The sequence below is a fragment of the Ips typographus genome, linkage group LG10 (assembly GCF_016097725.1).
Source record: "Ips typographus isolate SLU linkage group LG10, UJ_Ityp_2.0, whole genome shotgun sequence".
In the NCBI taxonomy this organism is placed as follows: domain Eukaryota; kingdom Metazoa; phylum Arthropoda; class Insecta; order Coleoptera; family Curculionidae; genus Ips; species Ips typographus.
In genome coordinates, this window is record NC_138431.1 from 2,146,895 (window position 1) to 2,161,925 (window position 15,031).

At 34.6% G+C, this 15,031-nt stretch overlaps 1 protein-coding gene across 1 annotated transcript; it reads left to right on the top strand.

Moving 5' to 3' along the window:
* Nucleotides 1-6,433: 6,433 nt before the first annotated feature.
* On the top strand, nucleotides 6,434-7,402 carry LOC145734862 (uncharacterized). The gene is made up of 3 exons (XM_081988481.1): nucleotides 6,434-6,829; nucleotides 7,015-7,171; nucleotides 7,235-7,402. The coding sequence occupies exons 1-2, from the start codon at nucleotides 6,578-6,580 to the stop codon at nucleotides 7,159-7,161; spliced, it is 399 nt and encodes a 132-aa protein (XP_081844607.1). The 5' UTR covers nucleotides 6,434-6,577; the 3' UTR covers nucleotides 7,162-7,171; nucleotides 7,235-7,402.
* Nucleotides 7,403-15,031: the final 7,629 nt, after the last annotated feature.

Sequence of the window (15,031 nt, forward strand, 5' to 3'; positions counted from 1 at the left end):
GTTGCCCTAAACATTTTAGTGTATAGGAGCACATTTTAGTTTGTAGTGTATTGGGTAAGATAAAACTAAACTTTTGATAACTAGGTTTCATAAAATAAGTGTATGTATAGTTAATGCAATAACAATATCTCGATTTCTAGACCAGTGACGCCATTCCCGACCTAGGTACTTTGCTGAGGTAGCAAAATCGCGCAAGTATAAGGTGTTTTGTTTATAAATACATGTTATGTCTGTTTATGTTATTGGAGTCGGGCTTGTTTGCTAATTAATTGTTGACTTTAGGGGCCACCTAATTACCTCGTTGCGTCCATCGACAAATTGACCTGATTAAAGAAGCGAGAAGAAGAGGAGCAAGCCTAGGAGAAACCAGCATCTTCGGATGGGTTCCGCACCGTCGGTTCTACAGCCGCGTGCACCCAGAGTCCCTTAAATGACGGGCTGAAGAAGGTTCTCCAGATGGGCTTAGAAATGATGTATAGTAGTCCAAAGCAACGTGTGCTAAAAAGAGAGCACGCAATGGACCAAAGATGTCGAAGCTAAGCGATGGATTTCCGCTTAGACAATGTAGTGCCGAGAGAAGGTACTAGAAGATGGTGCCCGATGCAGGGGACAATTTACGCTTAAATGAGAAGGCAAGAAGATGGACGCAACAACAAGGTTGAAAGGTGACCCAACGAAAGGAATAAGTGTTTTTTGGGTATGCAAACATGGCAACGTTTAAAAATCGAGAAGTAGTTAAGATATTTGTTCAATAAAGTTTTTCCACCCCTTTTCTAGAAGATAAGTAACATGTGTTAGTTTAAGAAGTAATATTTGATGATAGGTTGGTTTAAATAAAGTACTCCCCCACCTGTATTAGAAAATAAGAATAGAAAATAAGTGAGTTGATTTTGTAAACATGGACTTTTAGTGTTCGGGGCGAACACTTGTTGGAAGGGGGAGATGTCACGAATAACATAAATTGCACTAAGTTCCGTTACCTAGTCGGGCCCCGGTCTCCCCTAGTGCACTGTCTGAATCAGCAAGACCGGCAAATTGGGGTCACGATGTGGGTATTTAATCAGCGTCTCAAGCCATCGACGATTACCGAACTCTGGGGTCATCCCCAGAGGGAGGTCACGAGCGACAGTCCGAACTTTCTAGTGCCCGGACGGCTCGTTACACTTGGACGGCTTGGCGACACTTCAGAAGGGCTTACGCACCTACCACTATACGTACACACCCACACACCCCCTCTTGGTCAGTGTTCACTGCCTAATAAAGAAGACATACTTAAGCTACGATCTTGTTTCTCTTCCTACGCTACCCCCTAAACGTGACAATATCTCTTCAGGATGTCTACTTTAGGTATATGAAGTTGATATATACCGGTTTCCTTGTATTTTATATATCTTAGCATTTTATTTTGGACTTTCTCTAAGCTATACTTATGGATATTATAATGAGGACTCCAAATAACCGAGCAATATTCTAGGATTGATCTTATATATGACACATATAGTGTCCTTATGCATGTCATATTATTAAAGTCCTTGCAGTTTCGAACTATAAATCCATACATATTATAGGCTTTATTAACAATATTACCTATATGTGTCTTAAAATTAAGTTGAGAGTTAAAAGTGACTCCTAGATCCACCATTTCAGTAACACGAGGCAACACTGCTCCATTAATTGTATAGCTAAAATAGGATAGACTTTTTTTTCGTGTATAGCTAAGGACATAACATTTATTGACATTAAGTTCCAAACCGTTTTCAACCGACCAACTATGAACTTTGTTCATATCCTCTTGAAGTGATTGACAGTCTTCCATGTTTTTTATTCTAAGGTACAATTTTAAGTCATCAGCAAATAGTAACGTTTTGGACTTATTAACGGTATCAATTAAATTGTTTATAAATAAAAGGAACAGTAGTGGTCCGAGATTAGATCCCTGTGGGACACCTGAAGTTGGTATAAAATAATTAGAGCTAAACCCCCTGAGTAGGACTTTCTGCTGCCTATTACTAAGGTAAGATTGAAAAAAAATTAACCAGGCCGTCATCAAACCCAAACTCTGTATCTAGTTTTTTTAGAAGAATGTTGTGTGGGATGCAGTCAAAAGCCTTTGCAAAATCTGTGTAAATAACATCTACCTGACAACTCTTGTCTAACTTTTCTGCTATGTATTGAGTTAAATTGCATAAATTCGTGGCAGTTGATTTATTCTTCATAAATCCATGTTGCATGGGTGATATTTTATTTCGTACGTAATTATAAATCTGTTTATATATTATTGATTCAAATATTTTTGCAGGACATGACAAAATAGCGATCGGTCTATAATTCTTAATGTCTGACGTATTTCCTTTCTTAAAAACTGGACATATCTTAACTTCTTTCCACATTGTCGGAAAGTTTCTAGTACTTATTGACATGTTAAACAAAATTCTCAATGGTTCAGCAACAAATCCTACCAAACCTTTTATTACATATGATGGCAAATTATCAGGTCCTACAGACTTATTGATCTTAAGTCTTCCGACTGCCTCACACACATCATCGTGGGTAATGCCATTGATTGAAAATGACTCATTTATATAGTGCTGGGTGTGCTCTGAGTAGGGCAGCTCTTTCTCAATATATACAGAATGAAAGTAGGAAGCGAATGCGTTTGCCATATCCGTCCCGTCAGTATACTCGTCACCATCAAGAAACATTTTACATGGAATGTTTGGCGCACTTTTGTTATTTCTAATGTGTTGCCAGAATGACCTCGAATTTTCATTAATATCCATCTGAATCTTATTTAAGTATTGTTGATATGCAGCTTTCACGTCCCTCTTGATTTTAGTTCTAAGTTGTATAAAACGGTTATGGTTATCTAAGTTAAAATAATTTTTACTTTTAATCCTTAATTTATCTTTGGTTTGTATATCTTTTATTATTGTTTTGTTGAACCATACAGGATACTTTTTATGTGGTCTCACTTTTGGTACACATATTTCAAATATTGAGTTAATTTTCTTATAAAAATATTCAACTGCCAAATTAACATCATTAAAAGATTCCAGGTCACTCCAACTGACATTTTGAAAGAGCTTTGCAAGAAAATCCGCTTTTTTAAAATTAAAATTTGATGTCGTATTATTACTGGGTAAAGATTTTTGCTTTGGATTTTTTAAAGAAATTTCAATTGTCAATGGTGGATGATGAGCATCGCTGCCGACAAAGCCACAGCCATCACTAAACACACTACTTCCAAGATTAGTCAAAACTAAGTCCAATATGCGACCGTTGGCATTTAGAACTCTGTTTTGTTGTGTACATTCATAGAAACCTTGAAAGTTCAATAGCAGCTCAATTTGTTGATCCTTAAAGTTATTGACGTAATACTGATTTAGGTCCGTAATATTAAAATCTCCTAAAATAATAAACTTCTTTTGATAGAGATATTGCAAGCTTTCCATATATGAAAAAAGGTCTTCCCGATCTGAAATTGTACTACTGGGCGCAACATATACTAATAACACATATATAAAGCTAATTTCATCAACTTGTATCTTGACAGCTACTAAATCAATCTGTGGTATTTTAAAATCTACGTTAATCAAACTGCAACTATATTTACTTTTTACTGCCAAAAGCACACCTCCACCGCGCAGATTATCACTTCTGTTTCGACATCTAAAAATTGAGAAACGTTCTGGAAATAATTCACTGTCATAGACACCGTCAGTAATCCACGTCTCAGTTAGTGCAACAGCATCATACTCATTTTCAGTTACAGACACATTGTTATAAAATTCTATCACTTTACTGTTTAAACCACGTACATTCTGATAAGCAATTATAAAGGTGCATTCTTCTTCAAACACTCCGTTACTTACTAATGTGCTAAAAAATTGTCATTACTATAATTAGTAAGCTGTTGTTGGCGTTGAATCCTTTGGTTAAATACTGGACAATTTGGATTGCGGGCTGTGTGATTTCGGTCACTTAGTTTTAACTTACTGCAGTTGGGACAATTATTAACAGTAGCTGTACATTCTGTAACATTATGAGCCTCACCACACTTATAACAGCATTCTTTTGCTGTGCAGTATTTCGAAACGTGTCCGAAGAGACAACACTTGAAACATAATGCCACATTAGTATATTCCTGCACATACACTGGAGACAAATCAAAAGTTAGATTATTATTTTTAATTAACCACTTAAACAGTTGGGGTGGCGTTTGAAGAATCCAGTTTTCTTTACTTTTATTACGGCATTCCCTTTTTGTGACAAACTTAAACAGGTCAACAGCTTTTAAACCGAAGGTATCTGTTATTTCGGGATTTTCGGCAATAAACTCCTTGATAAATTCTTTATCAGAAAATCCTTTAAATACAGTGCGTTTTTTTTAACGCGCAACATAGGATTTTACGTGTTAAATTTGTAAGCCCCTGTTAGACCATGTTATTTTGGAACTACAGGTCTAAAAATTGACGGGTGTGTCTTTAGTACCCTGAAGCTTAAGTAAGTTAACTAATTTGGTCTAAAAAGTAATTAAAAACTGGCAAAAAATCATTTTTTTCGAAAAATCTTTATCGTTTTATACTCCCTGTATGCATTGTTGTTTTTGATACTGGCAGGTCGGGTAGCAGGTAGAGTGACATATTTTGACTGCATCAAGACCTGACATCATTTGAACGTCAAAAGGGCATTTTATGATTGTTTGGAATACTGTTTGGCTTAAAACGGAGGTCACTTTGAACAATTCACTTATAAAAATACTTCTTTTGTTCTTAACTTTCTTGATACAAAGTTAATGATCAACTTGTTTTACTTTCTACGCCAAATTTTACCTGCTACCTGCCGTGCCAGTATCAAAAACAACAAGCACCTATCATACATACAGGGCGTATGGAAAGATAAAATCTTTTCGAAAAAAGATGATTTTTTGCAAGTTTTTAATCACTTTTTAGGCCGAATTGGTAAACTTACTTAAGCTTCAGGGTACGAAACAGCCACCCGTCCAGTTTTATACTTGTAGTTCCAAAACAACATGGTCTAACACGGGCTTAAAAATTTAACACGTGAAATCCTATGTTGCGCGTTAAAAAAAACGCACTGTATGCCAGTAATCATAATCATGGGGTCATTATTGGATATATGTTTTATTTCTATTTCTTTGTTCATAAGACTATCATCTAGTTTTTGCTGCTGAATAGCATTTTGGCACTCAATAATTACAGCTCCATTTTGAAGATGTTTTACTCTTTTAAAGCTTCCCTCCATATTGGTAGCTTTGACACATTTTTTTATTTCTTGTAGAACTATCCTGGAGTCAGTTTGATTGTTGATTTTAATTAGACTTTCATGCTTTGTTTTTGGAGGAGGCGTTTTCCATTCTGGAATATCTGGTTTCAATGTTGGGTTGTTTGTAGCTGGGGTATATCCTGTTGATTTTAATACATCACTAAATGCAGGCCTTTTACTAGATAGGGATGGTAGCACAAACGTAGGTTCCGGACTAAGATTCCTATCCGGTGAATAAGTACTTGTTGATGTTAGTTTGTGCTTCAGTTCCACATTAATCTTCTCAGTTTGTCCAATTCTAAAAGCCAAAGTAGTTACTTGCTTATGAATAGTGAAAAGTGCAGATTGAACAGGATGAACTACATCTCGAGGCATTATTTCAGTTGTTTTTTGAAGGGTTTCTAGTGCCTTCAATACCTCATCTAAAATTTGCTCGGTTGGTAGAGAGTAACTTATTTGAGAAGCGTTTGAAATAAGTTGGATGTTCTGATTATTATTAGACCTCTTTGCTCTATTTTGACTGGAACCAGATCTAGGCCTCTTGTTTAGTTGGGAAATTCCATTAGGATCACCAGAGACTTTCTTACTTTGATCTAAAGAATCATTACACATATTTAACTTACTTTCTAGACTGTTGTTTGGAGGTGTTCGCGGTAAAAGTTTTCCGGCCTTAAATATTTCATTAGCGTTCGACGTGCTAAAATTCTCCTCGGGTTGTCCACTATCTTTGGAACGTCCAGGTAAATCATTAGTTTTATCTTTATCGGTTAAATTCTTTTCCTTGGGTTTATCAAGATATGCTTTTGCATACTTTGAACTGGTTTCTTTGTTGAATCCAATAATTTTATTAATTTCAGCTTGGCTTACATTGATATTTCCGGAGGAATTACTTCTTCGTTTAGGCCGCTTATCGGGGGGATTTTTGTCCCCAACACTATTGACACTCATCACAGTATTTTAGATGAAAAACGTTTAAGTAAACTATGCGAAAACGGCAATTATTAGAGAGCGACCACAATAGCGTCCGCACTCGTCGCTATCTCTTAGATAGATTAGGTTACTATACCTTTCAAAACATTTGAAAGGTATAGTAACTAGTTAGTGTTAACTTTGTTAAAGTTTTTAGAATAACCAGCATTTGAATTATAGTTTAAGTAATGAGTCTTCAGAAGAGAACTTTAGCGATGATGAAGATGACAACTTGAAAGATGTTTCCAAAAACCATGCAGCCAATGAAGTGATTCTCAATAAATCAATTAATAGTACCATTCCATCTGCCTCTGGATCACAGATGGGGATGTATTCAAATGGTTCCCAGTACTCGGCTTCAATGTTAGATAACATACTAAAAGAAATAAAATATATTCGGGAGGTGCAGGATCAACAGATGATCAAACTGGACATGATTGAACAGAATCAACAGACTAGTGTGATTCAACAACTGCAAAGACCTACTTCAATGCCCAATTTACCAATTTCAAACAAACAAGATTATAAAGCTGTGGAAGAATTTCTTGCAGATGAAAATAATGCTTTATATATGGTAAGTTTGTTTTAATTTATTGTTTACTTCTTGATCTAAAAATTATTGCGGCATCTCCAGCCACAAGCAAAATATGTTTGAAATTATTACTTTAGACCTAAGTGCCAGGAATTACAAATTTTATAATTTCAAATAATAATGTACTTTTAGCTAATGTTATGTAATTAATGAATATACGTTTGCAGAGACGACGATTAGCGGCGATTGGTGGTTCCAGTGTCCGCAACACTGTGATGAATATATTAAAATTCTTGATTACGAACAAAGTGGCACAGCATTTTAATTGGTCTGGGAGGGACAAACACCCGTTTAAAACCACTCGAATGTTGTAGGTAATCAATGGTAAGTGTCAAAAATTATTTTGCATTTTGGCATAAATACAAATTTTTGTACACTATTTTACAGAGGCAGTCAAATTATCATACTCCGGACGAGAAAGGTCCGATTTGACAGACACAGACATTCATAACGCAGTAAAAGATTGGCTAAAATTAGCTAAGCATCGGTACCTCTATTCCAAAGAAAAAAAATAAAAATAATAAAATGTTTAGAATTTTTATTTTAACTGTAAAATTTAGCTGCTTAAGAATGTTTTTTATTTTGTTTTAGGTTGTAAACGGAAAATCAAACCAAAATGGGATAACGCAACAATGTATAGTAAACAGGAAAATGTTTTGGTTGTTACGTTTGCTATTTAATTTGTCACCTTTCTGTTTGTATATTACTTTGTTACGCCATTCTATATTTGTTTTGTTTTCTGCATAAGTGTTTAAATCAAGTTTTTACAGGGGTATTGTATTCATTATAAATGATTGATTTGTGATATTTCAAGGATTTGAATATATATATTTGTCAACTGTACTTTTGTTTATTATCATAGGTAACATAAACATAAATTAACATTCAATATTATAGGGCATTTCAATACGTATAAAATCAAAATTCTATACAGGAGTATTATTAATATTTCGTATACGTATATAATTATTTTTTGGATTATAGGTATACGACAATAGCAATAAACGTTTAATATAATTTACATATATAAGTTTATCCGCTAATTGTCATACACGTATAAACGAAGTAATAAACAACGTATTTAAAACATTTTTATTCAACTGTAAATCAACGAATTTTGAACGAGTATATTTACCAATTTTGATATATGTTTAACTTTGCTTACACATAATGTATATAAAATGGTTAGTAGTAGAGCAAAAATACACGTAGAAGTCGCGGACATTTTACGGTATATAACACGTTTTACATACACGGTATAGTGAAGGATAGTTGCGGATAGAAATAAACGAGTAATATACGGTTTTGTAGTTGTGTGCAACATCTGGTGACATCTGTACTCAACTCTATGAGTTAGAAAGTACAGATGGCGTTCCAAAATCTAGGAACAGCACCATTAATGCCGCATCATTCGGTAAACACCGATCTGATTGGTTGAAAATGGTGAGGTTTTGTTTTTTGTTCATCAATCCCAATCCTCTGACCGGTTTCGCCGTATTACGGCTCATCAGAGAGGCTATAGGGCTTGATAACCAAAGAACAAAACCTTCGTTCCAGTATAGTCAACTGGGTGCCAGAAATGATAGTTGTGTGCAACATCTGGTGACATCTGTACTCAACTCTATGAGTTAGAAAGTACAGATGGCGTTCCAAAATCTAGGAACAGCACCATTAATGCCGCATCATTCGGTAAACACCGATCTGATTGGTTGAAAATGGTGCACAACTATCATTTCTGGACGAGTATATTTACCAATTTTGATATATTTTATTTTTTTATTCCACACAACTATCATTTCTGGCATCCAGTTGACTATACTGGAACGAAGGTTTTGTTCTTTGGTTATCAAGCCCTATAGCCTCTCTGATGAGCCGTAATACGGCGAAACCGGTCAGAGGATTGGGATTGATGAACAAAAAACAAAACCTCACCATTTTCATACGGTTTTGTGTTGCTTGGGTACTATCCCTAATTTCGATGGCAATCCACATAAATTCTTAATTTTCATTCATAATTGTACAAGTTTAATTAACGCTTTCTATAGACCGGAAGATGAAATTCTTAATAATTTTATTGTTATAGCCATTATTGGGAAATTAAGAGGTCGAGCATTGAGATTAATTGACTCAAGAATTAATTAATTAAATACATGGCAAGACATTAAAAATGCACTTGAACTTAGCTTTGCCGACCAAAGGAAGTTAGATTGTTTAGTAAAAAACTTAATTTCATTGTCTCCAAGTAAAAATAAACACAAACAGGCACCTTCATTTACAAATCCTAATGTAAATCAACTGAGAAAATTTTAACATTATGCCTGATTTATCAAAAAGTATACAGTGCGTTTTTTAATGCACAACATAGGATTTTACATGTTAAATTTTTAAGCCCCTGTTAGACCATCTTATTTTGAAACTGCAGGTCTAAAACTTGACGGGTGTGTTTTTAGTACCCTGAAGTTTTAAGTAAGTTTACCAATTTGGTATAAAAAGTAATTAAAAACTGGCAAAAAATCATTTTTTTTCGAAAAGATCGTCGTTTCATACTCCCTGTATGCATTGTTGTTCTTTGTTGTTTTTGATACTGGCAGGGCAGGTAGCAGGTAGAGTGACATATTTTGACTGCATCACGACCCGACATCTTTTGAACGTCAAAAAGGCATTTTATGATTGTTTGGGATACTGTTTGGCTTCATACGGAGGTCACTTTGAACAATTCATTTATAAAAATACTTCTTTTGTTCTTAAATTTCTTGATATAAAGTTAATATTCTCATTTTGATAACCTTGTTTTACTTTCTACGCCAAATTTTTACCTATTGTATATACAGGGTGGCGCAATAGTGTGACAAAGTCCCATATTGTTGTTGGTTTTGATTTTTCTAAAAAAATCATTATGTAAAAGTTGATCAGAATCATTTGGTCTACAACATAAAAATACTTTCGACTATACAGGGTGTTGCGTAAGTGAGGACCAAAAATGTTTTTTGTTTTTTTTTTAATAAAACACCCTGTATATTTTTGCATATTTGGATTCTTTGTAAAATTCTACATCCGAATCAGTTTTCATCTTTGCATAAAATGGCGGCGTTGCCAACTTGTTTAACAAAACAATCAAATTAGGGGAAAAACATTAATCTTTGTTATCGACAATAATTGTCTAATGACTCGTAATAAAGTAATATAGCTATGTGATCGCGCTGAAACCCTTCTTTTCGTAACAGATTTATGGTTCAGTAAAAACAACCTATACCTAAATCCCGAAAAAACGAGTGCTGTTTTGTTTAGATCAAAACTAAATAAAATTGTAGTACCCGAATCTCTCAATATTAATGGAAATCAGATAGAACTTTATAGTGCTACAAAGTTTCTAGGTGTCAACATTGACGAATTCTTAGATTGGAGTGAAAATATTGAGAGATTGGGTGTCAAACTGAACAAAGCTTGTTACTGTATACGTAATGTAAAAAAGTACCTAGAACCGCACGCCCTCAGAACATTATACTTTGCAAACTTCGAAAATGTAATGAGATATGGTATAATCTTTTGGGCATCAAACAGTTCAGCACAGAGTATTTTCGTAATTCAAAAACGAATTATAAGAGTGATTTGTAACATGTCTCATTTGCAAACCTGCAGGGGAGTGTTTAGAGCAAATAAAATACTAACTACTTTTGCGTTATACATATTTGAGGTAATTTTGTTAACTTATAGGAACAAACATAATAATACAGTATGTAGTAACAAGACGCCAAATTTTCATAGGAGGTACAGTACTCGCTCAAATGACGTTCTTTATCCTCTACATAGACTAATATTATATGAGAAGGGTTCGTTTTACATGGGAATAAAATTATTTAATAAACTGGAAAACAGAATAAGGAGCGTACAACCTGAGAAAGCATTTAGAAGAGAATTAAGAAAGATGTTAATTAATATAGAGCCTTATAGCATAGAAGAATTTCTAAACCGGTAAATGTAATTGTGTTTATTGTATGAGGTCTGTGTCAGACCGTCAATGTTATTTGAACTTTGTAGTTTCTTCCTAGACGCCACTTCATTTTATGTAGTATTAAGTACAATAATTATGTAACTTGAAGTGAAGATGAAATAAAAAAAAAATAAAAAAAAAATAAAAATTGGCCTAAAGGAAGTCAAAACTGTAAGTAAAAGCTCAAATAGGCGTAGAAACATTGCGCCATACAATGTGTTTTGTACAGAGCGTCCAAGTTAGGAATGTTGAAAATCGGTTAATTCGATTTTTTTAAATGAGCCTTAAATACCCTGTATTTAAGGGTTGCATATTATTCTCCTGTCAATTCTCTTTAAGTTGCATTAAGATGTCTCTATACCTATCTCTGTTTTGGCGCTATTTTAATTTTTCTGAATTATCGTCTAAAAACGCATAAGAATAAATAAATTAATGCAATTATTTACGAAGTAGGCCATGGTCGTCGTAGCGATATTGCTTCAATTTTCTAGTTTGCCATGAAACTCACTGACATAATGAATATCAAACTTATTATCGATTTCGATGTCAATTTTATTGTTGATAGGTATCTACTTAATTGTTTGCAATTAATAAATAACTAAGTTTTATTTATGAAAATTAAATATGAATTTTTCAAAATCAGAGATGGTTGACATGATTTTCGTGTTGGGTGCTAGTGACAAAAATGCATTATTGGCTAAAAGATTGTATCAGGAGCGATATCCCGATAGAAGGCAACCAGAAAAAAGAGCATTTGAAAAACTTATGGAACGTTTTGAGAGGACTGGAAGTGTGTCATACACTAAAATTAAGAGACAGAAACGATCAAGAACCGATGAAATTGAAAAATGAAAATGATCGCTTCTTCGATCAATATTTTGATCGAAGAAGCGTTCAGCGCATTTTGAAAGATAATAAAATGCATCCTTATCACATACAACTACATCAAGAGTTACATGTTGACGACTACCAGAGTAGGCTGGAGTTTTGTGTGTGGGCTCAAAACAAAATTCTAGTATTAAGAAATTTTGTTCATTTAATATTGTTTGGAGATGAAGCTACTTTTCACCGAAATGGCAGTGTTAATAGGCGTAACTTTCACTATTATGCCACAGAAAATCCACATTTTGTTAGATCAAAAAACCGATGGTCTTTAAATGTTTGGGGTGGAGTTATCAGCGATAATGTAATCGGTCCTTACTTTTTTGAGCAAAGAGTAACCGGAGAAGTGTATCTGGATATTTTGCAGAATTACCTGCCTGGACTGTTTGCTGAAAGAGCAATTGAGATTCCACAGGAAATGTGGTTTCTCCATGATGAAGCACCAGTACATCTTACGAGGCCGATCATCAATTTCTTAAATAATACATACCGCGATCGTTGGATTGGAGGAGGAGGTCCTATTGCTTGGCCACCTAGGTCGCCAGATTTGAAAAAAATGGACTTTTCTGTATGTGGATTTGTTAAAGATCTAGTATACAGAATATCATCGACAACAAGAGAAGATATGAAGATACGAATACAAAATTGTTTTCGCAGTATAACTGTTGAAATGTGTCGTAATTTAAATCGTTCTTTTGAGAAACGTCTTGAACTTTGCATTCGTGAAAATGGCAGACACTTCGAACATTTAATTAAGTAGATATTCAACACAGTATTTTAATAAATTAAAAATTTTCAATAGACCTAGCATATTTTATTTTGCAATATTGCACACAAGCCAAATCTAAAGGAAATGAGTAATGACCCTTAACTTTTTAAATTGACCAAAATTAAATTCTCAACAATTTAGGATAACTAAATGCATAGTGTCATATTCAAAAATTTTAAATACAATTTAATTTACCATACTTTTCAGAGATCAATAATTTAACTTAATTATTTGCAAATTATTTGTCATAATGAATTAATACGTAAGTATGTTAGCTCGTCTTTATGCCACATTTTGTAACGTGTTCATGGTCAACTTCGAAAGTAATATTTAAATTTATTAATTTATTTTTACGCGTTTTTTGGGCAATAATTTAGTAAAATTAAAAAAGCGCTCAAACAAGTGAAGATAGGTATAGAGACATCGTAATGAAAATTAAAGAGAATTGACAGGAGAATAATATGCAAATACAGGGTGTTCCATTTAAAAAAATCGAATTAACCGATTTTCAAATTTCCTAATTTGGATGCTCTGTACAAAACACCTTGTATGGCGCAATGTTTTCTATGCCTATTTGAGCTTTTACTTACAGTTTTGACTTCCTTTAGGCCAATTTTCATTACTTTATTACGAGTCATTAGACAATTATTGCCGATAACAAAGATTAATGTTTTGCCCCTAATTTGATTGTTTTGTTAAACAAGTTGGCAACGCCGCCATTTTATGCAATGATGAAAACTGATTCGGATGTAGAATTTTACAAAGAATCTAAATATGCAAAAATATACAGGGTGTTTTATTAAAAAAAAAAACAAAAAACATGTTTGATCCTCACTACGCAACACCCTGTATAGTCGAAAGTATTTTTATGTTGTAGACCAAATGATTCTGATCAACTTTTACATAATGGTTTTTTTAGAAAAATCAAAACCAACAACAATATGGGACTTTGTCACACTATTGCGCCACCCTGTATGTGTTGTTACCTGCCGTGCCAGCATCAAAAACAACAAGCACCTATCATACATACAGGGAGTATGGAAAGATAAAATCTTTTCGAAAATAGAAGATTTTTTGCTAGTTTTTAATCACTTTTTAGGCCGAATTGGTAAACTTACTTAAGCTTCAGGGTACGAAACAGCCACCCGTCAAGTTTTATACTTCTAGTTCCAAAATAACATGGTCTGACATGTGCTTAAAAACTTAACACGTGAAATCCTATGTTGCGCGTTAAAAAAAACGTACTGTAGATGTTTTTGACGGTGAAAAGGGTCCTGAAGTGGCAAGTGCATGGTTGAGTCAATTAAGAAGTTTGTCTCTAATGGAACCGTGGCCCGATGCCTTTCTGCTGCAAACAGCCAGAAATAACTTAAGAGAGCCGCTAGATATTGGCTTCAAGGTAAAAATAAGGAACTCACTAGCTGGGATCTGTTTGAAACTGCATTTAAAAAGACATTTATGTTTGAATGAGTAATTCGGACTATTGGAGGAAGATGCAAAGTCGCCATCAGCTCCCTACAGAAAATGTGAGTGTTTATTTTCATTCTAAATTTACATTATGTAAAGTACTTGGCTTGAACTTCATGGAGACAAAAGAACAGGTAGCAGTGGGTTTACATTCTAGAGATTTAAGCAACTTTATTACGTCCAACTTGTTTCGGGACATTGTAAGCTATAAACGTGTGGTCAATGCTCGTCGTGCTGGACAAGGTGACCGTTCTAAAGGCAAGACAAGTCTTTCCAACAATGAAGGAGTTTTAAGCAACAAACCACGAAGAAAAGCAGGGAGCCAAGTACGTTGCTACAATTGCAATACTCCTGGACATGTGGTGTCTGAATGTAAGAAGCCATTAACACCAAAACGATCCTGTTTTGCACACATCAAGTAAAGGATTGCCCTGCTAACAATCAGAAGCCTGCCAGAGGAGACCATACAGTACTGATGGTACAAAGTCAGTTTAACTCAACAATTAATAAATTTATTAACACTTCAAAACACTCCGTACAATAATTAACTCAGCTACTAAAAACACTACTACAATTTCATAATTATACGACGCGCCTCGCCCTTCAGAGATCACTCAATTTACACTAGGTAGTACAGCATTTCTGTACCCAATGCCCACATAATTTAAAGAAGAAGAAGAGTTTTGTGTGTCACCTGTCCGTATGTCTGCCGTCGCTGTCATTCAGTTTTTTTTGTGCTTCATGCTCACAGGCAAAAAGAGAAAAAAAATCCAATATACGGTAATAATATTCCATAATTATCCTAATAATCTTTGCTTTCCACAGATTATGAGAAAACACACAAGAAAATCGCCATCCCCCGGTCCCAGCCATCGTCGTCGCTCGAAACATAGGGCTCGAAAGAAAGACTTGGAGGAACGTCTTCAAAGGGTGGAATACCTGCTTTCTAGGGCGCACAGGCCAAGTCGAAATAACGTCACAGGTCGGACTGAAACCAGATCCGAATGGTTAACGACAAGCAGGTCCAGGTCCTCAGGACACTCTTCCCGTGTAAGGGAGAGATCACCTTTAGGAC

Bases quoted from the DNA above. Each gene is read 5' to 3' on its own strand.
- LOC145734862 (XM_081988481.1), top strand. From the start codon at position 6,578: ATGGGGATGTATTCAAATGGTTCCCAGTACTCGGCTTCAATGTTAGAT. The intron at 6,830-7,014 runs GTAAGTTTGTTT...ATACGTTTGCAG, and splicing joins AAAATAATGCTTTATATATG to AGACGACGATTAGCGGCGAT.